The sequence below is a fragment of the Callionymus lyra genome, chromosome 7, assembly GCF_982586985.1.
Source record: "Callionymus lyra chromosome 7, fCalLyr1.hap1.1, whole genome shotgun sequence".
NCBI lineage: Eukaryota > Metazoa > Chordata > Actinopteri > Syngnathiformes > Callionymidae > Callionymus > Callionymus lyra.
The window spans coordinates 26,451,776-26,478,217 of record NC_141824.1 but is presented as its reverse complement, the minus strand read 5'-3'; the positions used below and the strand labels follow the sequence as shown (position 1 = coordinate 26,478,217).

The 26,442-nt window shown below is 38.6% G+C and overlaps 2 protein-coding genes across 2 annotated transcripts in view; one reads left to right on the top strand and one right to left on the bottom strand.

Moving 5' to 3' along the window:
- nbeab (neurobeachin b) overlaps window positions 1–26,442 on the top strand; it is a 259,858-nt gene that overhangs the window by 174,920 nt on the left and 58,496 nt on the right. Inside the window, exons 38-39 of the mRNA XM_087795938.1 lie at window positions 5,133–5,279; window positions 9,846–9,982. Of these exons, the coding sequence (XP_087652064.1) occupies window positions 5,133–5,279; window positions 9,846–9,982 (284 nt within the window). The remainder of the gene's footprint in view (window positions 1–5,132; window positions 5,280–9,845; window positions 9,983–26,442) is intronic.
- On the bottom strand, window positions 10,306–12,277 carry mab21l1 (mab-21-like 1). The gene has a single exon (XM_087795953.1). It carries the CDS (start codon window positions 12,001–12,003, stop codon window positions 10,924–10,926), a length of 1,080 nt encoding a protein of 359 aa, XP_087652079.1. The 5' UTR covers window positions 12,004–12,277; the 3' UTR covers window positions 10,306–10,923.

Below are 26,442 nucleotides of genomic sequence, written 5' to 3'. Positions count from 1 at the left end.
AAAGTGTGTATACTCAACAGTATGTTTCTTTTTGCACAAAACTGTCATTTAATAAAGATATTTACATTCAAAAATACGCTTAAGCCCCGGCCACTTAAAATGCACTGTTTTGGCTGAGAAGAAGTCTCGTCCAAGCAACCACGCCTACTCTGCTCTGATTGGTCACAAAAACACGAGCTGCATTCAAGGACTTATGTCAATTTCAAACTCACCCCTAAAACTCCTGTTTGTACATTAAAACGAATAATAAAAATAAGGTTTGCTGCTTAATGTACACATTACAAAAACACCAAATGGCAGAAGTAACTCTCACCATGTTTACATCAATATTTATTTCACGATTAACATGTAGGTAATTAACTGATTTAGGGCTTCTAGGGGAGGACACCTCCAGCAGAGTGACGTCAGAATGTATAATTTAAACTGTAATCTCGTTTGGCAAGATTTCAGATGGTAGAGAACTTTATTAAGTAATAACTTGAAAACGGATCAACGTCATAATGAATAACCTACTGCATTTTGAAGAGGACGACTTCAACATTTACAGGAGAGTTGGGTTTTCACATAAGTTGCCATTTGAGACCCTACACTTTGTCACTTTGCCACCATTAACCGTGAAACAAAACATTAAACTACATCCTGTATGGTAGTGATGGGTTGATGAGGCCTCATGAAACAGCAGATATCATGATACATTATGATACATTTTTAATGGCCAATAGATGGTACTTTCATTTTGAAAAAGTATTCCAGTTTTCTTTGAATAAATATTATCAAAGATTAAATAGGAGGCCTCACCACCAAATTGAGGGTTTACCATCAAAAATCTAAGACTAAAAAAAGTAGTAAGAGTGACTAAGAGTACGTTTTTGCTTACAGGTGCATTTATCTTTTACGGCCAGTTCAATTTGGGGGTGTTGCGAGTGACATCACTTCACCTTCATTTAAGATCAGAAGTTCAAAAAGTTGATGCATTGGCAGCACCTTCTGATTAGTATCACCGCGCTCATCGATTTTGTGTGCGACTGTTGTGCGAGAGTGTGATAGAAGGTTAAACTCTGCTTCATTGTCTATTAGCAGCATCGACAGCTTAGCCAGCACTTCCTGTCTCCGCCTTGGGCCCGTAATAACCCCCCTTGTTACCAGCGCCGCGCTGCAGCGTCGAGACTATATTGTTAGGTGATTGGAGTTGGGCAAGCATGAAATGGAAGTCACGTTAATATTGATCCAAGTGTTTAACGGGGTGTTTTACCTCCGGATGTCCTTGCTACCTTGGGAGAGGCTTTTTCTCCCCTGAGCTGATGTCTGCAGGCGAAGATGTAGATCACCCTCTGCTGCACCAAAAGCTATCTTCACAGTAGTAAAGAAATCAACAAAAACTATCTCAAACTTCAAGATTTCTCTGAACATGTGTGCCACGTCTGGTGTCTTCTCGTTGACCCCGCTTTGGTCACAGCTGGCAAGTCTTTGTCAGCCACCAGTGAGGTCACCAGAAAGTCCTTGAAACTGTGTAATTGTTGCAATCTGAGACAATTTTGACTCAGTGATTGAACAAGAGGACCCTGGAGGAAACTGATTGGAGGTTTCTGAAGAGGACAGGCGTTTCTCACAAGTTGTTGTAGCTTTCTGTTACATTTTAAGTTCACAACACACCACCTGTGAGGCACTAGTATTAGCCAGCTTCTTTTTCCGACGCTACATTACCACTGTAAATATATACTATACATCTAATCCTTCCATAAATATAATTATACACAATTATCACTCGTTTTATTTACATTGTTTTGGGTATAAACATTTCTGTGAACTCTTCCCAAGAACAGTTACATTTTCAACAATAATTGAACTTGATTTTTTTCTTACTAAATGTTGCAACTTAAAGGGCAACTAATGTGAAAACCAAACTCTCCTGACTTATTCACATGTTGTAAATGTTGAAGTCGTTCTCTTCAAAATGCAGTAGGTCATTCATCATGACTTTGCTCCATTTTGAATTTTTGTTATTACTTAATAAACTTCTCTACCGTCTGAAATCTCGGCAAACAAGATTAAGGTTTAAATTATACATTGTGACATCACTCTGGTGGAGGTGTCCTCCCCTAGAAGCCCTAAATCAGTTAGTAACCTACATGTTAATGGTGAATCAAAATAAATATTTATGTAAACATGGTGAGAGTTACTTCTGCCTTTAGGTGTTTTTGTAATGTTTACATTAAGCAGCAAACCTTATTTTTATTATTTGTTTTTAATGTACAAAACGGGAGTTTCAGGAAATTTACCTGAGTCCCTGAATGCAACGCATGTTTTGAGAACATTTATTCATTTTATTTCACTCATTATTCACCAATTTTCTGCTGGAGCATATCCTAGCTTCTTCGGGCGAGAGGTGATGGATAGTGATGGTCTGATGAAGCTTCATGAAGCAGTGTCATGTTGTTTAGAGGTCAGTAGGTGGCGCCAGTGGTTTAAAAATGATGTGATGTTTCATTAGAACAGTTGTTCAAAACAAAGGAAAATAGTGCAGAGACCACCATCTAATGACACTGCTTCATGAAGCTTTATCAGAATGCCAATAGACAATTTGAGAGTTCACTCTAAATCCCTGCATAGTTTGGACTGTTGAGGAAACAGGAGTGCCTAGTAACCTTCTTGCTGAGAGGCGGTCGTGTATATAAAGTTGAGAGTGCCATCTAGTGGCCTTTCAAAAATAAGGCACTGTATCATGATACAGTTCTATCATGAGGCCTCATCAAACCATCACTAGCGACTTTTTCAGCTAATGTTAGCAAGTCCAAACTTGCCTACTTCTTAAAATAAAATCACTTTACATCTTGTTTTCTTAACTCAATAAACACACCAACAATAACTCTCTCTCTTCAACTCACTCCATGTTCATAGTCTATCCATCTCAACATCCATGAATATTCCTTAAATCTCCCCAGTAGAACAAGTCTGTCTAACTCTTGATGCATGTGAATCTGGTCTTTGTTTGACTACCGTTACGCAAGCAAAAATATGTTTAAATGTTCTCTATAAGACAAACACTTAAAGAATTAAAATAACCATTCCTGTTGGCAACGCCGTGAGCGTCAATAAGGGGTTAAATGTGTTTGTAGCAGAAAGAAATTCAGTTGGTTCATCGCTGTTGAGGAAATAAATAGCACATTTTGTCCTCCGTGTTTAAGCTGGGAAGCGGCTCAGTTTGCAGTCCATGTGTAGAAATCAGTGCGGTTTATTTGCTCTACTCAGCTCTGGGCACGAGTGCCAGTCCAAACAGCCGCACGTCTGCAGGCTTCCCCTCGTTTGCTTCTGCATAACGAGCCGTTGCAGAATTACAGTTTTCAGTTACACTCGCGCCGCTTTGATCCGCTGACCACGAGCTGACTTTTGCCTCGAACACTGCGCAGAGTCCATTTCCCAAAACTTCACCCCTCCCTCCCGCTGATGTGCTCCAGAGCACGGAGCAGGAAGTTGTTGTTTTTCTGTGAAGCGACAGTCAAACGCGACCTCTGCACGACGCCGCTCCTCCAGGGAGAATTAAGGAGGGAAGGAAACGTGTCAGACAGGTGTCAGCCACCTTTTTCCATTTCTTCCTGGCGTCCGTGCATCCAATTCCTCCCTCCGCTACTTCCTACATTGGACGTCACAAAGAGCGATCCGCCGTGTGGCAGGCACATGTTACAGATCCAAGCTGATGAATATGTTTTTGTTCTTCTTTGCAGAACCGTATGAACACAACGTTCTGAACGTGATGTAGCGCTGGTGTAGGCAGCCTCCTAATTGTGCTGTCTGTTCCTTCCTGCTCTTGTCACGTCTCCAAAAGCAGCAAACGATATATCTCTAATCGACTGCGAGCTCCACGTGCAGCCCCCGTTGGTCTTTCAAGATGCAGAGAGTGTCTCGTTGTTTGACCTTGTCTGGATATAAAAGGCGAGAGCCCTCTGATGTTGAACGGCTCTGGATGTATCCAGCGGGCGGATATGTACTGTGACATTCTTTATTACGCTGTTGTGACACGTCAGAGAGGAGCTCGGATTAGTTCACCGATCATGCATTAAAAAGAAATACTTATTATAAACGTGCTGGATACGCTTTCTGCGGTTAAAAATAATGATATGTGGGTAATTTTCATTTTAACTGTTCAATTATAATGACAGTGGACGTGGCAGAAAAATGCTAAATCTAATGCAAGGTCGAGTCTGGAGCAAACCCTTTAACTTTAATGAAAAAACAATGTGTTACTTCAACCAAAGTAAACGGGGTATTAACTTTAAATACGGTGTAGATTACGTGTCGGATCAGCACCTTCTTTTTATGCAGCCTGCCAAGAATTTAAATACATTTATTTTTCTATGATATTAATGAATCCTTTCAAACAGTGGTCCCCAACCACTGGTCCATGGGTCGCTTGATACCAGGCCACACAGAAAGAAAGAAAATAGAATCCGTTCTATTTATTTTTTCTTAATTGTTACTATTAAAAACGATTTTCTCAGAACTTAAATTAGCCTCTAACTCTTGCCACTTAATAAACATTTAAACTAGTGAGAATAAGTAAAAAACACTCTCTACATGGGAACATCTTGTTGCAGAGGAACCAGAGCTCCTGCTGTTTATTTTTATTTTTGCAGTTTTTATCTGCAACACATAAAAATGGTCCATAAAGAAATAATGGTTGGGGACATTGCTTTAAAGTACCTCAAAAAACGTTGTTTTTTTTAACACACAGACATTATAACTTTGCCAATCCAGAAGTCTTTTTTTTTAGCTATCTTAGGTTTTAAATGTCCGCCATTAATCTAGAATCTTCCAAAAAAAACAAAAAACTTAAGGGAGTTAAATGCTATTTGTGGAGTGTGTATGAACTGCAGTCCGTGTTGTAGAGGACAAGTTTCCTACAGAAACCAGAGAGAAGCTTTATGCTAACATTAGCTTTTATTGACTTAAAACTGAGACTCACACAACATTCATTTTATGTGATGTTATAGATTGTAAAGAAAACATTGTGACCTTAGGTTGTTAGTCCGATTTTATCTGTCATTTAACATTTCAATTTCGAACTGTGAACTCCTAATGTAGAGATATTGAACACCCTCAGTTTAAACAGTGTGTAACTCTACTGTATCGCACAGATAAAAACGAGGACGACGTGTTGAAGTCACAGAAGACCTACCGCTTCCAAGCCTTCACCAGCCAAACGCCCGAAACTGAACTGATTCTGGACGGGGAGGACGACACCGCCAGCCTGCTGCAGGAGAAAGAGATGGACAACCTGGGCGGTAGGTTTCAACGCGACTCACCTGATCTACGGCAATTGTTAGGATGACAAATCTTTCCTTATATTTGAGATACCATAAGCGAATTCCTTCTCCTCGACCGTTCACTGACCGTAGAAGGTACTTTCTAGAGATCAGAGAGTTCAGACCAGAGCCAGGGAACAAGGCACGTTCCCTGGGACATTCAATATCTTGTTCAGATCGTCTGTATTTAATCAAGAAAATCAGATTTAAAATATTCCTCTGATTGTAGCAAAATAAACACTAAATGTTTGCAGCTTTTCTTCTGGAAGTCTGAAGCCCTTCACTGATGTTCTTCGTAACAATGTTGGTACAGAATGAACACTCAACGTTGTCATCTCAACTTAATGGGCTAAATTATTGTGTAAATAGTTGACTTTAGACTGTGTGAAGCGACCAAAATAGCTCCAACAGTTCACAGCGACATGGATGTTCATGATTACAGATGTGCGTGAGTTTAGACTTCCCTCTAAATATGATTCACATTAGGAGGATGATTCCACAAAGCCTTGATGACAATATCTGTTTTATAACTCAGTGTTTGCCTCTGAATCATCATGGTTAAGCTCCTCGAGCCAGAGCAGCGCTGAGTGCTGAAATCCTCTCTAAGATCTCGCAGATGAATTTCGGAGGATGCGGCCAAGTCTTTCTTTTGTGTTCAGAGGTCAAGCAGGTAGCTGCGTGGATCAAACGCGAGAATCGGAGGGATCCTTTTTAGTCAGAGTGACTTCAAATTAAATTTGTTTAAGCTTCAATCAAAATATTTTGTACTTTATTCAAGTTATTTGTAAGAATAAAACAACAAAAAGCTACACAATATCAAAAGTGCATCGTGGAAATTAAACATGACCACCGACATTTTTCAAACCTACAAGATAAGAATAATTTTACAGGATAATTTAATATAAAGGACATTTTAATCTCTCTTTATCAATGTTGATGGTAAGGTTTAATGTATGCATATATTAGCATGCTATGCTAGGTTGTCCACCCATAACCAGCTTTGTTAAGTCAAGTACTTTCATTGGACTTTTCACCAACATTCCTGTTAGCTTCAAGTGACTCAACTTAACTTGGCTGTGTTTGAAAAGTATGTTCTTTCTACTAATTTCACTCCACCCGCTGATATAGTAGTTACTTTGCCACTGACGCATATTGTGTTTAGTCAAGTTTAGATTCACTGTTAGGCAAAGCTTATATAAGTGTGTTTTTTTATCAACATATGTTCGTTGTTGTGCATAGATTTACCTAAAGTCTTTAGTATTAGTCAGACATGGATTAACAAAGGAGCTCATTGGCAGAAGTTTATTGCTCTCATCATTCTTTTTTATTAGTTTTATAAAGTTAAGCATTCTTCTTCTTGATTGTTTACAACTAAAAATGCTTTTTTTTTTTCCTGATTGTGTTCTGAAAGTGTGGTCTTATGTTCGGTTTTGTTTGACAATATGTTTGACGAAACAATTGCTCTGATTTATTTGTTATTTTCTAGAATGTTTGAATCCAAAACACGCTTTAAACAAATTGAACTGCAAATGCCGTATGCTCAATGTTTATATCTGCTTTATTATGAATACAATAAGAACGCCTGATTGAGTAACACAAGTAACACAAGCTACTTTCGTCTCTAAATGTATTCCTTAAACTCATGGGTTTGTGCAGTAAAGTGTGTAGCCCTCCTTTTGGAATTATTTCCTGAATAATTTTACCATTAGAGTCACGATTAAAAAGCTGCTTCATCATGTCGAGGGCACCAGGAGCGTCAACACACTTGACAGATCTGACCTAGATTAATATTTAAAAGTGTTTAGTAAACGTTGTGCGAGTGTGTCTTGACCACTGTGGGAGCTCATTACGTGGCTGTTGTTTCACCAGGCTGCACTGTCGGTGCTAGTTCTCTGCCTAATCTCAAGCCTGAGCGGCCTTAATGAGCGATCCGGGACTTGATCCTCGTCAACAACAGTGCTCCTCCTGTCAGCCGTTGGTTCAGCGCCTGCCAAAATGGGGGGCGGCGTCTGCACTCAAGGACCAAGGCAGTCGTGGTTACTGAACCTATGATTAGTTTGGCTCCCCCGCCGACAGTGAAAACGCTCTCTGCACTCCGGTTGTCATTAAAGCGGGCCCTCCACATGCACACAACATTTAAATAAGAGGGGGGGAAAGAAAGAGATCAGTCCGAGGCTCACATGACACTTCAGACGAGAGTCGGCGGATCCGACGGCTCTGCCGGATCTGCATTGGTAAAAAAACAAAAAAACAACACAACCCTTGTGTGGTTCAGCAGCCGCAACTGTTGTGTTCTGACTTTATATAGACAATCTGTGTTCGTTTTAGGTTTCAGTCTAAAGACTTGTTCCCAGAGTGGTGACATGTTTACAGAAAACGAGTCGAACTACCACAATATTTTTTCAAACTTATACATTCGTGTTTGCCTCAGGAATGTATTTATAGATCGTTTCTAGATGATTTAAATTGTGGCATATATTCATATTTTTCCTCGGGAATTACTGAAGAAAATGAAGCTGATGAAAAATAGTAAGTGATGCTGATCTTCTAATTTTAGTAGGATCAATGATTAATATCCTCTCAAATTCCCACATAATATTTCACATGACCAGCCTGCATTTGCATTTTCAATAAAAAGCTCAAGCCCGCTGCGTTGTTGAACACACCTCTACACACTCAGAGTGTGATGTCTCTTAATTTTATTATTCTTGTGCAAACATTATAAAGCCATATAGCCTAATTATGGAAGGATCCCTGAGGGGATTACTTCCTAATCCTCCCCCTCCCAGTGAGCACTGGAGGCTGGCTTTACTGCTCCAGGCAAGTGTGTGTGCAGCACTGTAGCCACGACACAGCCAAACACAGTGCTGGTGTTTCACCGAAAAAGGCTCTTTAATGCGTTTCATTTTCAGATATTAAATCATAATTCAATGACGTAAGGTAGCCTAAGGTAGTATGCATGTGATAATGATAAAATAATTTGGAGTATTTTAATAAAGAAAAGTACTTTTCTTTATTAATATCTGGCTATCTTTATAATGTGAACATTGATTGAGGAAGCGCCCCCTACAGCACAGGAGCATTATAGCACTGCAAATATAGTCGATGAGCGAGGAATTACTAACATCAAAATTTGAGGAATTATTAAAACAGATTCACCATTTAATTTATATTTAGATTGTAGGAATTAACAAGATTGCACATGAAGTACAGTATTGTAGGATTCTTTATATTCAACAGTCCAAGACTTATTGAACAGGGATTCAAATCACTTGAACGCTTACCCTCGCCTTAGCATTAGATTAAATTGCCATTTTGAGTTTTGTTTTCGTAATTAAAACATCCTAATCCTGTTAAAAATCTTTAAAAAATAAAAATTGTTATACATTGAAAGAAGGAGTAGAATGTATTTCAATTAAATACACGACTTATTGTTATAATTCAAAAGCAAAAGCATCACCAAGGGAATAAAAACAACAACATAAGGTTCACCTACTTTATTACTATTATTTCTACAAACATACGCTTTTTTTTTATTCTTATAATAATGTTGAAGGGCATTTAATATATTTTTAAAACCATTATTGTTTTTTATTTCCTTCAATATTGAATATACACACTCCCAAGCCACCTTCACTTTAATCTTTATCATATCAGGATAATAAGTAACGGTCTTTATAAAAATAATACATAAATATTTTTTAACCGAAATATATAATCCAGATTAAGAAATAAATGTTAGGGTGTACCCGGATGATCTACTGCATATATTAGAAATAAACGTTAGCTACAAAATGTGGGTGTATTATTATTGTTGTTATTATTATTAATAATAATAATGATATTAATAGCGTACATTCTAGATAAACGGTAGCAGCGATACCGGATTATCATTCTTATATTATAGTGTTTTTTAAGGTATTTTTCTCCCCCTCATATTTAAGCGTGTGTTTGTTTAAATGTCCTGCAACATTCGTCCGTTTAAACGTCATCGTGTACGATAACATTGGCCGATAGCATCACCGTTAATGGAGCAGACCCGGGCAGGACTGTAGAGATGGAGAGATGGAGGGTCTCTCTGGGACCGGGGACCCAGATCCACTTGTACTGCTGTTACACCATCGGCCGTAATTGGCTGAGGATCGCAGATTAAGATTGACGAGACATTAAAGTGGCTCTTTGGACTTTAAGGGATCGATAAATATCCGGAGAGAAGACAAATCACTGCTGCCCGGCGACACACGAGAACACCAGGGAGGAGGAGGAAATACAGATCGCTATCTGCTCACCACTGTCAATCGTTGGAGAAAATAAAAAAAAGAATTCTAGTTTAAATCGTGAGGTTAAAAACATCAATGTGACTCTCGCTTAATTGTTTAAACGGAAGCAGGTTATTGAGCATGCGCAAACTGTAAACGCCTCATTGCTACATTTTTTTGTGTGTGTTAAATCTACAATAACTTATTAAAACATATTATTTAAAATGAATGTAAGGTATTTAAAAAATTGTATTTCCGGCTATTTCCCCCTCAAATATTGTCGCAGGTCCGGTGGTTCTGAGCAGCCCGGCCCAGTTGGTGGCCCCTGTTATCGTGGCCCGGGGGACCATGTCCATAACCACCACGGAGATCTACTTCGAGGTGGATGAAGACGACCCTGTTTTTAAAAACGTCGACCCAAAGGTAAGACGTGTTTATCATTTGTCACACTTTCATAAAATGGCGCCATAATGTCCGCCATCTTTATTTTTGTACTACCTGTTTGCATGGTGTCACAAATTGTAGTCGAATGTCGAGCGTTTCTTTAAATATTGTGGATTGTTTTGTCGTTTAAGTTTATTTAACGGCAATGAGCTTCGTGTTTATTCTACAGTTTTTTCTATTCGTAATAAAAGAGTATCTCGAATAAGCTTATTTACATCATGAAATTGTTGATACATGTCTATAAAATATTATAAAAATTAAAGCCTGAACATATGTCACAAAACCATAATAGGACACAATAAATATATAACAACTCGTTTTATTAGCTCTTTAAATTAGATGAAAGACAGAAACAGATCACAGATGTTAATCCAGTGTATTCCAAGTGCATTTTTTTTCTCAATTAAAAACTGTAATATATAGATTTTATAATATACGTTTTTTTTCATCATGTTGGCCTTTAACACAACAGTGTAATTTAAATAATTATTCAAGTAAAACCGTTGGAATGTCTTTTTAAACAAATCACCAAATATAAACGCTCATTTAAAAAAAAGGAAAATGTTCGACTAGCACTGATGTATAAATAAAACTGTTTCTAAAAGAAATGTTTAGATTTTAACAGGTGTCACAGAACAACATTCACAATTTTCAAACCACTGGAATCACACATGTATTTACAGTAGAAAAATGTACAGATGAGTGCGTTTTATTCTTTTTTGGGGGTTTAATAAAAAAAATTAGATTAATGTCCGCCAATAATTTAAATATTGACACGAAAAAAAAAAGGTGCAAATAATAAAAAAGTAAGTAAAAAAAAATAGGGACAAGAAAGACAGCAGAGAAAAGTCACAATATTCGTTTGGAACACTTTTGTCCTTTTAGGCCTGTGAGCTATTTTATTTATTTTGTTTTACCTCTCAGAGTTTCTCCAAGCTTTTAGGGTTGGTCAGTATTTCTCTCGCCAGTCGCCAAGTCTGTTTGGCCGCGTTCTCTAAAGCGGAGTGGGGTTTTCCCTGGAACAGGTCTAGGTTGGGCAGAAAGTAGTGCGGGCACCTCCGGCACTGCAAACACGAAATGAGCTGCAATAGAATCCCGTTCAGACGGTCTCCCAGGCAGTTCTCGTCCCAGTCCGACTCCCGCGGGTGCTTCTCGCACTCGTAGGAAACCAAAGTCTTCATGTGGTAGTTGTTGAGCGGCTGACCCGGCAGCTCCATGTGCCGGTCCCGCAGCGCCTTCAGCACCGAGAGACACTTCTTCCTGCAGCCGCCCAGCAGCAGCCGGTTCTCGGCCTCGGCGAACTGCAGCACCCAGGCGTCGCTCTCCGCCGAACTCTGCTTCCCGTTCAACGAGTAGCACTCTTTGGATAAAAGGTTGAATCCCTCCGCCTTGACCTCCGCCACCCGGTTGGGACCGGGCCACGGGATGTGGGGCAGGGGCCAGTGCGCCGCGCTCCGGGGCCAGATCCCGGTGCACTTGAACGCCGGCGTGATCTGGACCACGTAGCGGTCCCGGATCCGCAGCTTGACCTCGCTGGTGTCCGCCACCATCTTCACCACGTCCCGGTAGCTGCACTTGTCCACCGCCTGCGCCACCAGGGTCTGGAACCGGGAGCGGATCTTGCGCGCGGACAGGTACCCGGAGGCGGTGATGAACTCCACCCACAGGGACATGCTCCTCTTGCGGCCGTCGCTCAGCTTCAGGACGGCGCAGCCCGGCAGCGAGCCGTCATCCACGAAGTTGAAGACGCCCATCTGGTTGAGGTAGAGGACCACCTCGAACTCGGTCGGGGAGATGACCTCGAGCCCCTCGAAGCGGTTGTCCATCTCGCTGAGGGAGCTGATGAAGCGCGGCTCCTGGACCTCCACCTCCTTCAGGACGTCCGAGACCACCTTGCACACCTCCCGGATGGTCTTGGAGATGGCGGCTTTCCGAGACTGGCATTTCTCGTTGTAGTATTTGTTGAGGTGGTACACCAGCTTCGCCTGGGCGGCGATCATGTTCGGGCAGAGATCCGGGTTGTAGACCGGAGTCTCGCAGTACGCCGACGGATCCAACGCGGCTGTTTGTACGGGAGCCAATTTTAGAGAAGAAAGGGAACTATTTAGAAAGAAAAAGGGTGGATAAATATAGTGAGATGTGCTCAGAGCACGGCGATCATATCACAGCATCGACACTTTTTTTTGCAGAAGCATCTGAGGTTTTTCTTGGAGGAAAGAAAAAAAAATCCTTCAAATGATCAGGAAAAGTCCGCGTAATTGCGCAGCGTGGAAGTGTGTGTGTCCCAGTGTAGCTGTGCTGTTTTACATCAGGGACACACACACACACTTTTAAGACAGGGGAGGGCTTGGTGGCGAGGCGTCCAATCACAGGCTGATGCGTCACCGCTTCTTTTTTTTTTTCTTTTTTTATATCGCCAACAAATTCATCCACGAGTGTGATATACAAGTCCAAAGTGAAGGTGGTTCTACATCGACGCGCGGAAGAACACCGACGTTCTTTGGGAGAACAAAACATTTTTCACGGACGGCTGCTCCGGAGCTGCTGACTTCTGCAGCAGAGATGCGACTTTGAATTAATAAATCCGTTACTTTATCAATATGTTTTCTATTTATGCTTATCTAACACCGACCCGTTTTAATAGTTAAATTAATACTTTCAGAATTCAGAGCGCGTCGACTTTTTTGCTGTTTTTTACTCGATTATACTTTAAATCTATAGAGCGCTACTATGTGTTTTTTAATGTGCATTTATAAAAAATAATCTGTAATAGCAACGAATTATTATATATAATTGGATATATTTCTATTCAAATTAGTTTATCATTATTTCGATTATTATAACGTGTATGTGTGTGTTTAGCACACTTGGTTTCTTTGGTTTTAGAATATTCTATGTACACAAAACAATTGCGTTACGCTCCTTTTTTAGTCGTCCAATCTGTAAATTTGTTTTATATTTAAATATTCTAAAATCCTGTTTTTCGCTCTTATTTAACTAATAATACGTATTAAGAAATCATTATTAAAAGCTTGTATATATCAGTAGATATTAAACAAATAAAATAGAATGTAGTTATGTAAATGTGTAAAATGTATAAGACGTTATTTTTAAATACTTTAAAATATTGAAAAATGATATTTTTAAAGTCTTTGCTTTGAGTGCTTATTTAAAGCGTCTTATGTATATTGTATATTTTATTTCTTAGTCTGTTAGAACATTTAATCTCTGATCGCTAAATGTTCCCAAAATCGAAGCTTCTTAGAAATAGATGAGCGATTATCGTCTTCACATAGAAACAGTTTACAGTTAAATAAAAAAAAGAGTTTGTCTTAATTTTAATAAATCACATTTGGCCTCCGTGCATTAATTGGTGAGTGAGTCTCGCTTCAAGCCTCTGAACCTCCTCTCATCCTTCAGTGGCGTCAGACTATAGATCCACTTTGAACGCGACTTCAAAACGGTAACGATGCTCGGATCAGATAAAGAACATAAAGCCGTTTACACTCATCCGGGCTGCAGTGAGAGGAGCACACGAGCAGACGTTATGAGGGCACTCGTCAGCTGCAGTGTGAGGAGGACCCTGATAGATAAGTGACACCCATTATCATCACTGCTCAACACGGTCAGCAGCTTCTTCTCTCTGGGTGTTTACTGTTGCCAGGCAGATACTACAGCCAGCATCTGAAATCAACGCGTTTTAATGAGATCAATCGCGAAAAAAAAATGTTGCCCTACAACTCTCACCTTAATTTTGCAAAATATAATAGTATTATAAAAATAAGTTTTTTTCAATATTAATTAGAATTGTCAGGATATAATAAAAAGAGTTATATGGAACAACATCATTTGAAGTCACTGTAGAAAATATACATATACTATATATAATATGTGTCTTTATAAATTATACATAAAGTATACATTTTTACAAAAATATATGGAATTTGATGATTGAAATGCAACAAAAAAGTTTATTTTAGAGCAGTTAACAACATCATACCAACATTATTAATCTGCTACTAAGCAGAACCACAGCTGAGGCATGGTAATAGGTGCACACTGAAAAAATATTATTTTCCTTATTTTTTATTCAGTTTTTTTCTTTCTGTTCATAAAGATAAAAATTCAAAAGTAAAATAGATTAACTGTATTTTTTTTTCATGTTTAATGTTGCACAACTGTACCCATCGAATTCCTAATTGGTGGAACCCTTCACTTCTAATGGCAATAAGATATTTTTTGATTCTGCTTCTGAAATGAAATCTGAATTAAAAACCAATTATGATAAAATAATAAACTTAATTAAATATTTAGGTGTTGATTAGATTAAATAATTATGACTTCACTTTAAACACTCATATCATACATACACACCCATTACATTTTATATACTATATATTATTATTATTTAAGAGCATATCAGTAAATTGTCCTGTTTTTTGTTTTTCGGGTAAAAGACTAGAGGTGTGTCTTGGTACTAGTTATTTTCCCCAACACTGTACTTCACTATGAACACAATAAGGATTCTATTGGAATTGACGCCTGTAATTTAAGACCAAAAAAAAACAAAAACCTTGGGGTTTATGTTCAAATAAGTTGTTTTCAGACTTCAGGAATAATCTAATGTTATTCATGTAATTTTCTGTTGACGTGATAATATAAACTTCCTGCAGAGATAATGAAGCAGTGATACTAGTGTTTTGGGCGTGTATTGGTCAGACATTACAGGATGTTCTCATGTGGTGAGAGGAAGCTCGAACCTCTTTCCCCGAGAGTGTCTCTCTCCCACCGTCCACAGCAGGTACTTGGTTTTTATTAAATCCAGACCAACGCTGAGGCTGCAAGTCAGATACCTCTGAATCCAGTTGCACCTCTTGAGTCCGACGCCAACCTTTTGGCCGTCAGCATAGCGTGATAGAAGCGAAGGGGGGATTTTCATCCAGATTATCACCTCTTAATCTAAAGCATGTGGCTGCCAAGATCCTGCAACCTTCTTTGTAGTTCCAGCACTTGTCAGGTCGGGCCTGAGACAGTCCAATCCTCTTAGCCCGATCGTTGCCATTACAACATTGCAAGCTTTGTTGCGTCTCTGCCTCTTATGGCCGGCAAAGCGTCTTTGTATATGATATATTGACAGTGACTCCAGAAGATCCTTTCTTTTTTTTTCCTGGGCTGTTAAAATTCATGTGCGATGGTGTAAATCAACACAATGACTTTAACTTATTCCCATATTTTGCACGAGCATGTGACCCTGTTTTGAAGGCCTCTTTGTTTCCAGAGAATGTCTCTATGTTTCCTCCAACTTTTTACTTCCTTTTTTCCCCTTTTTTACAAGCAAGATTGGTTGTCCTGTTAACATGGCCTCACCAAGGGTCACTTTCAGAGGCACCGTAGAGTTCTTCTGATAACGGTTCTTCAATTTGACCCTTGTAAGTGTTTAATCTAAAATCACACATTTGAGTGTTTTATAGGAGATTAAGAGGTATTTTGAGCATTTTTACTGATTTTGAATACATAGACTATTATATATAATATATAGATATATTCTAATTTTAAATATTATTTTACTGTAACAATCCAGCTCCTGACAATGCTAACCATGTACCAAGCACTCCTAAAATCAAACAAAAAACAGTTCCAATTAATCCCCTTTTTATAAATCATTTCTAATTCATGTGAAACCATCACGGCTCATTAAAGTACAATATTAATAAACCTGTTACTTAATTTAATGTCTTCTTTGCTTCGTCCCACAACAAATCACTTAGCATATTCTAATCTCTTCATAATGTTGAGAATTAATCTCATTGACAGCGCAATCAGAGGAGACTATTTTCTTAAATAATCCCATCACAGAAGAACAATATTTTACCACTCTCTCATTACATCTACTCGGGTTTTTTAAAATGGAGGGTCATGAAAACGACCGGCTAGCCTTAACGCTAATGTGCAGATTAGTCAAAGTGGACTTAATAGGATGACACATTTGGGTATAAATCAGATTAAAAGCGATGACGTGTGAAAGATGTGACACTAACACGAGCAGTCAAACTGTGCGAAATAATATAATCTAGCCGGATCGTTGCCACTCACGCTGACACGTTTTCTATAATGTTATTTGTCAGAAAAGGAAATTGTCGTCGGGTTTTAATAATGTGGGCTTTATTATTCCAGGCAATATGGCGTCTCCGCGGGAGGCCAGATAATTTCTCAGACCCCCTTTGGATTGTGTCCATTCATTTGTTTTATGCTCTGCTGTGAATTAGTGAGCCTTCGTGAGGAAAAGTCAGGAAGCTGGAGCGATTCTCGCCCCGAGGCGCTCGCAGACCCATCTGTGACGTCACTCGGATCAGCGCATGGCACAGACAAAGAAAACAGCAAACTTATCAGCCTGATGGAGATCATCTGGAGGCAGAGAGAAAGTGTGTAAATTAAGAAATGTAATTGATTGTCTCAGCTTCATTGGCCCTTGACCCCTCCCCTCTGCAATATGGTACGCTTGTCAGCCTTGGTGATGAATGACGTGCATCTATTTGCATGAGTTTAGCATTATTGCTCTTTATCTTGGTTAAATATTACTGCGAAAACATTTAAATCCACATGGGAGTGAAGCCAGTTTCTCAGTGGAGTTTTTGTGTATCTGATGTTTTTGCGAAAAACATCTACCACAGTCAGTCAGGGTGAATTACTAGTTTTCCTTCAGAAGGCTAGAGTCATGCATGTGCCTTCATACTGGCGTATTCTGTGCAATGTTTTGCATTCATTTCTTTTAATGAATTCTGCAATTAGTTTAATTATTCCAACAAATAGTTTCGCGATGTCAGAGACGTCCATTTAGGGATGTGGATGAAAGTTCTTGGCTGTTTTGCAAAAAATAAAAATGCTAATAATATAAGAGAATCCATGTGCTCTTCCCAGGATACCATAGTGTTCTTTGGTCAACGGGTGGTCTAAGTTGGACATGCCAGGAACATTTTAACCATTGATTTTCACAGTAAAACTAATGACCTTGGCTACTGCTTTCCTTCTTTTGTGTTTGAAGATACGTACTAGTACCCTAAGTTTATTTAATTAATATTGAACTTTTTCTCAACTGAAATAATGTTTAATTCAGGGAAACAACAACACAATACTGAATGTATGAACCTCATATTCAAATACAATCAGTATTCACTTTTATTTGGCAAAATAATTAAGTTATTTTTGTAAAGTAAGCTGCCGGCAAAGCAGACGAAACTTTCGTTTTAAAACGATTTGGAGAAATCCGAAAGACACGCAGTGTATTGGGATAATTGCAAAAACACTGAGCTAATTCGATTCCAGTTCTGCTCGTCATGAATGGCAGTAATTCGACAGTATATTAATCTTCATGTCTGCAAGATGTCTCACCAACCTGGAGTGGGCGCTGTAATCATCTGCCCACTGACCCCCATGATGCTCGTCCTCACCTCTCCCTGCTGCTCTTGTTTGTGCAGATGTGATTTCAGATTACTCACAGCACCACTTACTCCTCCCATCAGATGTGGAGCCACAAAAACCAGTCCTGTTGAAAAGTGATTTGGGTTGTTGGTAATCAACAACTGGTAGCGAGAGCCGAGGTGAAATTAGGAGACGCGGCATAAATAAGAAATGAAGGGTTCATAATTGCCAGTCTTAGAGATCTAAGGTGCCGGGTGCTGACTGTCAGAGTCGGGCTAATGATGACAAATGTCTCTCTATGCAGATCGCAGCAGCAGTGCAGCTTGAAAAAGAGTGTTGCCTAATAAGAGAAAGCCAGTGTGCACAGATTTAATGACCTACATGGAAGCAAACCCCTCTTATAGACCCTCTTTGAATTACTGGAGACACAATAAAGGTTTTCCTGACACCAGCGAAGGTTAATAGCCCTTCATCCTCATGGAAAGTTATTGCTTTTACGCAAACATCGTTAGATTATTATCTGAATACACATCTTTATTGCTTAAATTTGCTCTTGGTCAGACTTATCAAGGGTTGTGTGGTGATTTATTAAGATTGCAGATGAAATATTTGATCTTAACCCTTTGTCTAAAATGTTATTATTCAAAGTATTGTACCATTTTTTATTAAATTCAACTTTATGGAAAATAGCTTTTTATGGTTATATAATCCAAATTTGAACAATACCCATTTGAATTTATTTGACTCAGTTTGTTGTGATTTTCCTATATTTTTTCCACAGAAGTAAGGGAGCACCGAATTTGCTCTTCCAAGAATACCAGGTTCTTCTCATAATTGGAATAGCCAGCAAAATTTTAAATATTTGATTTCTAATACGTACGAAATATCTTACTATATATTATTATGGATGATAAATTATATTTCTCTAATATGCTAATCACTTTGTGACCCTGGTCTAGAAAAGTGCTTTATAAATATGAATTACTTACTTACTTCCTTACATTATTGATTCTTTAATAACAATGGAGCAACAAGAAAATAAAAAAAAGAAATCCAAAAAATCAGTTATTGTAAAATGTATTTATTTTGTGTGCAGGCTACTCACTGAGTTCTTTCTAGCACCATCTTGGTGATCCCTTATTTGGTATCAATCACCACTATATATTAATTAAACTTTAGTTATTGTAACTTAATTATTATTATTATTAAGTTTCCAAGTTTAGTATCAACCCATAAAAAAATGTAAAATGTTGTTTTTTTAAAAGACGGAGCCTACAAACTTTAAGTTTTTCCCACACAATTATTGCGACACAGTAAATGCTTTCATCCTCTTGACTGTGTTACATTTTTAATGGAGCAAAGAAATACTCTTTATTTGCCTGTGAACAAACTAGGTGAAACGTTAAGAACATCTACTAACCTAGTGCTGTTGGGCAAGGCGATGTGAAAAATAAATGCATAATAATCGATCTCCCTGTAAAAGAGAAAGACAAATACGGATGATAAAATGACCTCCTTGGTAAACGAAACAATATAGAGAGTTTATACACACTTAAATTGCAAAACACAATCATTTTTATGCATAAAGATAAAACGTTTGAAATTAATTGTTTATCCTTCCACATGTTTCCAGTGAAGTAGTGAGGAAGTGGCTCAAACCAACTTTTGTGCTACATTTTAACCACCTCAGTAGCCGAGGGCCATAAATCTGATTTCACTTACTGCATCACACGCCTCATGCTAATAAAAGAGCAAACCCGGAGTGTTGCCCGGCCAGATTTCCCCAATTTGTTGCATGAATAGCTTTTGAAAGGGGGTCCTTCTTTATACAAAGGGAGTCTCGTCTTTGTTTGGTTTCGCCCCATCTGTGTCATCTGGTGGTCTGTGCAAGAGGGTGGTGTCTCTCAGCTCCCCAGTGGCGCTGCCAGTTGTTTTATGGACTTGGTGGAGTAGTGCTGGGAGTTCATAAGTTGGCCGGCCCATTGTGTGCCGAACCCAGCTGACACGTGTGAATTGACTGCAGCATATTGACAGATCATTTCCATTAATGAATCGGTGGAGTCTGCCTTGTTTCATTGTGTGATTTATAACCTCTTTACCATCCTCAGAGATCTGGGTTAACTCTCCCCGACCCACTTAAAATGGGGGGTTAAGAAGCTTATTTAACAAAGGTATTAGCAAAACCTTTTCCAAGTTTATGAAACAAATAAAAGCTAGGATAAACCATGCTCATGATAACAAAACCATTTAAAGTATTAGCAAAACGTTTTAGATGTTAAGGATACAAAGATTTTTTTATTTTTATTTAATAATAAGTTTAAAGAAAACGGCTTTAGATACCATGAACCTTTGCTTGTACATGGATTACAATTACATTTCACAAGAGGCCACATATTATACTGGGAGATAAGCGTCACAGAGAAACCAACAAATCTCCGAAAATATATGTAAATAAAAGCTATTAATCCGAAATTGTCCTTTAAATTTGTTATAATTGTATTGATTTATTTTGACATACAATAAATACTTTAAATACAAGGCTATCAGCCATAAAAACGTTTTAAAGACTCAAAGGACCAAAAGTATATAGTATACTATCTCTGTGTTGAACTCAATTATGATTGTTCAATGAGTTTCTGTTTTATCTGTAGCTGCTTAGCTTGACTATTGACTCCACTGTCAGTACTTCCCTTTGTAATTTACCACAAATTTTAGGATTTATCATTAAAAAGGTTAACATGGTTTAATTAAAATACGTACAGTACGTTTACTACACAGTGTCTAAATCTGTGTTTGAATGTGTGTCTAATTGGACCTATTAGGCCAACCAAAGGTGTAGTAAAAAATGTACACCTACTCAACGTTCTGATACCGGAAGAATGACCCTAATTGTGACATTGTATTTGTATAATTTGTGACATAGATAATCTCTTTTCTATTTCATTTTAAAACTTGGCATATTTATAGGTCATGAAAACCTACAATAACATTAATGTATTATTATTTTGACGGGCCACATAAAATGACTTGGTCGACCTGATCTGGTGTTGAGTTTGTTTTAGTATCAGTCCAGTGCTTTACATTGTGAGACTAGTTTGTAATTTTTAACTGTTTAAATGTCTCATGATGTTATGATTTTTCCATTGGAAGAATGACCATCAAACCAGTCATCTTTGCTTTGTTTATTCCTTGCGGAGCACCTCAACTTCATCTGACCACAAGTGAGTTTCTAATTCTGTGTGATCAGTGAAAAGATCTCAAGCTTGCACCTGCACCATAAACACTTAGAAAGGAGAGGGTTTTGTGAATTTTCTTTTCTCCATCAAGTTCAAACTAACATCTACTCACATCACCCCCCCACTCTCCACCCTCCACCGCCGCCACATGGAAGCCACTTCTGCTCACCCCCGTTTTATGCCGCTGTCACCCTGCTTTCAACATGGAGGAGATGAAGGGGAGGTGAAAGGGATAGGAAGGAGGCTCACCCTGAGCGGATGCGAGACAAAGATGGCAGCAGAGACATTTTGTCTACTTCCATTAGTTCTGGTGATGCTGAGTCGCGCTGAATATTAGGCTGTTACTGGAAAAAGCCACACAGTGTGGAGCACAGACGGGGGAGCGTGTCACAATCACATCCAGCCCACCTCATTTCCATCTTCCACACTGAAAGCCAGGGACATATGGAGCAAAATGCCAATTGCTTATTTTATACGGTAATTACAGACCCTCAAACCACGTTACATGGTAGGTGGGTCTCTACTGTGACACACTTCATCTCGGTGATTTGCATGTTTCCAAAAAAAAAGTGGTGAGCTCAAGGATCCCCACAAATCCATGATGGACATTCAATGTTAAGAATTTGTAGCTACCTTTTCTATCAAAGCAGTTTGCATGGAAGTGATTGACAGAGAAGAACAGACCAGAAAAAGAAGGAAGTCAATGCAGTTGATGGTCCCTAAATGTATGTAATGGCGTTGAGGATGGTGGTAAATGAAAGGCTAACTATATTTCTAGGCTTCTATAACGTTTTTGAGACATTCAAGGTCAAAGGCAGGCTGTGTAATGTATAAGGAGAAAAGCACTGAGAACGGCGATACATCTGTTAGAGACCTGAATTCACATTAGCTTAAATCCATGGAACTATTTAAATTCAGGTCAATTGGCAATTGAACCGTGGTAATCCATTGTCCTAGACCCCTAGAAAATTTCTCATGGTTCACTTTTTCAAGGACTTGGAAAATGTATTCAGGTACTACATGTCAAATTTCTGGTAATTATTATTAATATTTTTAGTTTTTTAACGAAGCACGGTGTGTGCTGATAGATAATTGTCTGTATCGTTGTCACTGAGTGACTGAATGAGGTCAATAAAGTTGAATTAAAAAGCAGCCTAAACATAGTATAAAGATGACAAATAGTCGTTTTATTAGAGCATGTCTACTTTTGAAAGGCTTCAAACAGACTTTTAAATTAATCAAATTGTTTATTATTGTCTATATCACAGGGAAATATGCATTGATTTTCAACTCACTCTTTAGTTCAACTTCCTTTAAACTAAACTCAAAAACTGTTTATACTAAAGTTGTTACCAGTATTGTCACCAACTTAACTATTTCCTGCCTCTTAACCTATCTAGCTGGGATAGCCTTTAGCACCATTACAAAATGATGAATTAAACTAATTTTAATTTTGTAAAATTACTAAACGCTCCTATAAAATGAGTCTAACAAACTTTATTTATATACACTTCATGTGGTAACCCTCTCAAAGAGGTCCTACAGAGATCTTCTTGCACTCAAAAAGACTGCCCTAAAATGCTCTGTGTCTGGACTAAGTCTCACTTTTTGGATTTGGCGAAAAAGGCCGAAAATGGTTGTGATCTAACAAATCCCTTAACATTAGTACAATAGCATGAATATATGCTTCTTCGTCTCATTCTAGAAAGGTTTTAGATTAGAGCTCTGCATCTCAAATACTAAGCAACTTACAATATTTTATTTTAGTCGCGTCAAGGTTTTGTATCTTAAAAAAAAAGCTAGCTAGTTACTTATAAATTGTCTTTTCGTAAAGTACTCAAGAAATGTTTAATAATTAGAAACATGTTTGTATTTACTCATCCAGGCATTAATCAATCCATGCTTTAAAATACATTTTTTGTAAATCAGGTGCATTGAAGCGTCTTTGCTCACACTGACCTGCACCCGATTCTTTTGTTTCCGTAAATAATGCTGGCTAAGCCCCTAAATTGATTCTTGTTGTGTGTGAATGTGCGTTTTAAGTTGTTTTTGTCCTGCTGGGCTTTCATCTGTTGAACTCATTACGGCGGAGCTCTCACTGGGCTCTATTAGAGAAGCCGAGTTGACGGGCTCCCCATGCAAGAGTCATGATGGACGGAGATAGTGCTGATATGCAGCTTTCTGCCTCCAGGCTTCCACCTGCTCGGGAACTGCCTCCAGGCAAAACCAAGCGGGCAGCTCAATGAAAGATTGAAGAGCTACAAGTTTTAAAGATGTGCTCGCTACCAACCCAATAGAAAGCCAAAATGATTAGCACCATGCCTCAAGAATGATGGGGGAATGCACCCTAAAACTGAGAGATGAAAGAAGGTGATGGATGAAGTTGTGCCGTTCTCCCCCGTTAAATTTCAAATGATTTTATTAGCGTCAGTATGCGGTCCTGGCATGGCTCGGGAGGTACGTGAGCTGCGAGTGCGGCGGCAGGGTGAGAGCATGTCGGGCTGTTGACACCATCTAACGAAAGCAGGGGATTAGGAGTTTACAGAGGCGGTAATATGATAGGTCAAAAAGAGGAGGCACTCCTCCACGGCGCTTGGCTCCGTAATGAATGATTGACTGGAAAAGGAGAAGCTGCCACTCGCTGGCTGAGTGCTCATCTTGACGCCTGCCGCACCGCTCCACGGCTCCCCTTGATCACGTTTCACTGCTCCCTTCTCATCTAAGGCACCAGTCTGCAGGGAAAAGCTGCTTTTCCTCTCATTTTTTTCCTCCCTAATTTACACATTTAAGACATTTTTGTTTGCTTATTTGCAATTCCTTTTTTTTTTTTTTTTTTACCAGCGAGTCGCCTACTCCTGGAACCAGCCCCCCACCACACTCCCGGCACGTCACTTACATCCTTCCCTTTCTCCTCTCCATGCCTCCAGGCGATGAGCTAATTTCAGGCCCTATAATTGTGCCGTGTTGTACACCTGTCTGCTATTAATTCTCCCCTGCCTCTCATTCTGCTTCTTAATGAGATATTTTTCTAATTATTGTGATTGTGTTATTTCTGATAATGATGTCTTTCCTGGGGTTGTTTTGCCACCCTTCATTCTCTTTAATTAGCACACTTGTGCAAGGACTGTCTTTTTTTTTTTTTTGGATCAACCTCTTTACTTCAAGCTGTCAAACCTAAAACAGAGAGACTTAAATGTTCTGGTGAAGCCTGTTTTCATTTGGAAACTCTAGGTTCTGAGAGGGCATATTGAATGGCTCATTTACTCCGAGACATAAACACTAATTAAATCTTTATTGACAAGGTTTAATTTTACTTAATGAGCATGTTGACTGAAGGGTACAGTGTTCTATGCATGTTTGGGGGGCGTGTTTACGTTTCGTATGCTGTCAAAAGTGGTCCTAGTTTAGGGCTTTTTGGCTATGACACAGGACAATATTTAAAATCAGTTTAATCAAATATGTTGGGCTTTTGATTGCAGGCACAAGTACTTGTTTTAGACTCAGGAAAAGGTATACCTGTGATTCTTTGTCCTCAAATGCATCTCTGTCTGTTTCTAACCAAGGAACAGCTCCTAAGCCAAGTGTCTGCCTTCGAAATGATTGTAGATTTATCAATTTAATGTACTGATCTACATGCCAAGCTTTGACCCTAAGAACAAGTTTGTGTATGAAAGAGGCTTAAATGAATGTCCGTTGCCGTGTGTCTGGACTCGCTCTTCAGGTCAGAACTTTTAAGTACCGTAAAACTAAACTAAAACCAAAAGTCCACTTACTCCGACCAAGGGAACTCAACAATATTCTCGTCCAGACTTCAGCTGATCGGACAATGTCTTGGAAATAAGGAAAAGAGTCTGGACACCTATGAATAGGGATTCTTACTTGTTGCCATTTTAAGACCATTAAGAGTGTGAAAGGCAATACAATGGCCCGGTCCGGTATTTGTCTCAGGCCTTCAGTTGCGCTGTGTGAAAACCAAATAATGCTTTGCCTCTAAGGGGAAGGTGAGAAAGGTTCTGCGTATGAAAACTGAAAAAGTTTCCCGTCACTTGATTCTGAATGTTATTGTTGTTGAATCGACAAACTGCTGCAGGAGCTCTATTGAGAAGCTCAGTTCAATGAGCAATGTTTCAATTGCGACTCTCAATCCAATTAAAGGTTTAGCAAGGGTCAGACACAGAGGCTTCACGCTGCCCGATGGTTCTTTTAGCTGCTGATGGGGACTGGATTTGTTGTTGATAGGCTTGGACTAGTGAGAGCTTCTAAGATGAGCGACAGATGACGTTATGTGATGTTGGAACAATGTGTGCCGTGGTTTCTTCACGTGTTTCCAATTATCAAATCTTCTCTTATTGCTAATGCTGCAAATTGGATGTTTAATTGCTTCCTGTTTGGTAACTATTAGGACGATTTCCTTCTCCTTGCACAAGGTTTCCTTTTTTATGGGATTTATACGTGGTTGGACATATTACTCACAATGGCAGGTCTATTTAGTCCAACTATCCGTAAATTGTTCCAATTTACGCTCTCTTTGATTGGCAGTCTTCCCGAGTACTTTGTTTGTTTTGGTTCCTTAAAAGAGGGAATTCTGTACCTCTTTATTTCAGCGACTTTCATGAAGGGATTTGTCAGCATCAGTTGACATTGTTTTTGATAAGATGGTTAAAATTCGTGACTATAGAGGCCCAAATATCAAGATAACTGGCACAGAAAATAAGAGTAGATACATTTTCCATTGTATTATAAAAGAATGATTTTAACATTAATCATCATTTGGGTAGTTCCTTTTACATAAATCTTCTATCCAGTTCTATCCAAAATAGTAAAAATTAACTTTAGAGCCAATTCACTTAAATCATGCCAGATATTAATATACATAATATACTTTTTTTTTTCTTAGAATCTTTGTACATTCTTGTGGACCAATGCTACTTTGCTTTTTTGGCTTTCATCTGCGGCCTATATTTTTGACAGCACACTTACATAGTATTTCATTTCCTATGTCACTTGTTTATTTCAAAACAAAACCATTCATATGTATTCAGTTATTGTGTCTTTTCCTATCCAGCCACCAGACACACAAACATTGGTCCGGCTTTGTAGACACATTACTTTGTACCCGTATTTTTTTTGATTGTATCATATAGTCTGCTAGCAAAGTTAATTCATTTTAATGTAGCTTTACTATTGTTATTATTGATCATTTTTTACCCCGTTTGTAATTTAGAAACATTCCCAGTAAATGTAATGATAATTTAAATCCTTGAATTCTTAAATCCTTTGATCACTGAGAATAAAGGTAATTACTTAAATCCAACTCATCTTTCATATTCTCTAATTTATCCTTCTCTATTGAAACTGTGGTGGGACGACTAATAAATAGTTTGTCATCTTATCTGAAGAGTAAACTATTTTGAGTCATAATGAAGGGAACTTGTATTCTATTTATATCAATATTCAAGCAACTTGGACTTAAGTAAGTAAGTAATTCATATTTATACAGCGCTTTTCAAGACCACGGTCACATAGCGCTTAAACAATCAAAACAATACTCAATAAAATATATACTAAAAAGATCAAGATAACACAGAGGATAACATAGGAGTTCCAGAAAATCAAGGAAAAGTCAGTAGATCGATCAATTTGAAGCATGGACATCAGCATCCTATATCGATCTTCCATGTCCTCGCACAGACAGAAACTAGCTTTAAGGACTTGTGATGTGGACACATTCAGCTTTTGTTGCCGTGTTCACATGCCAGAGATCCTTGAGTGTGTTGACAGCCG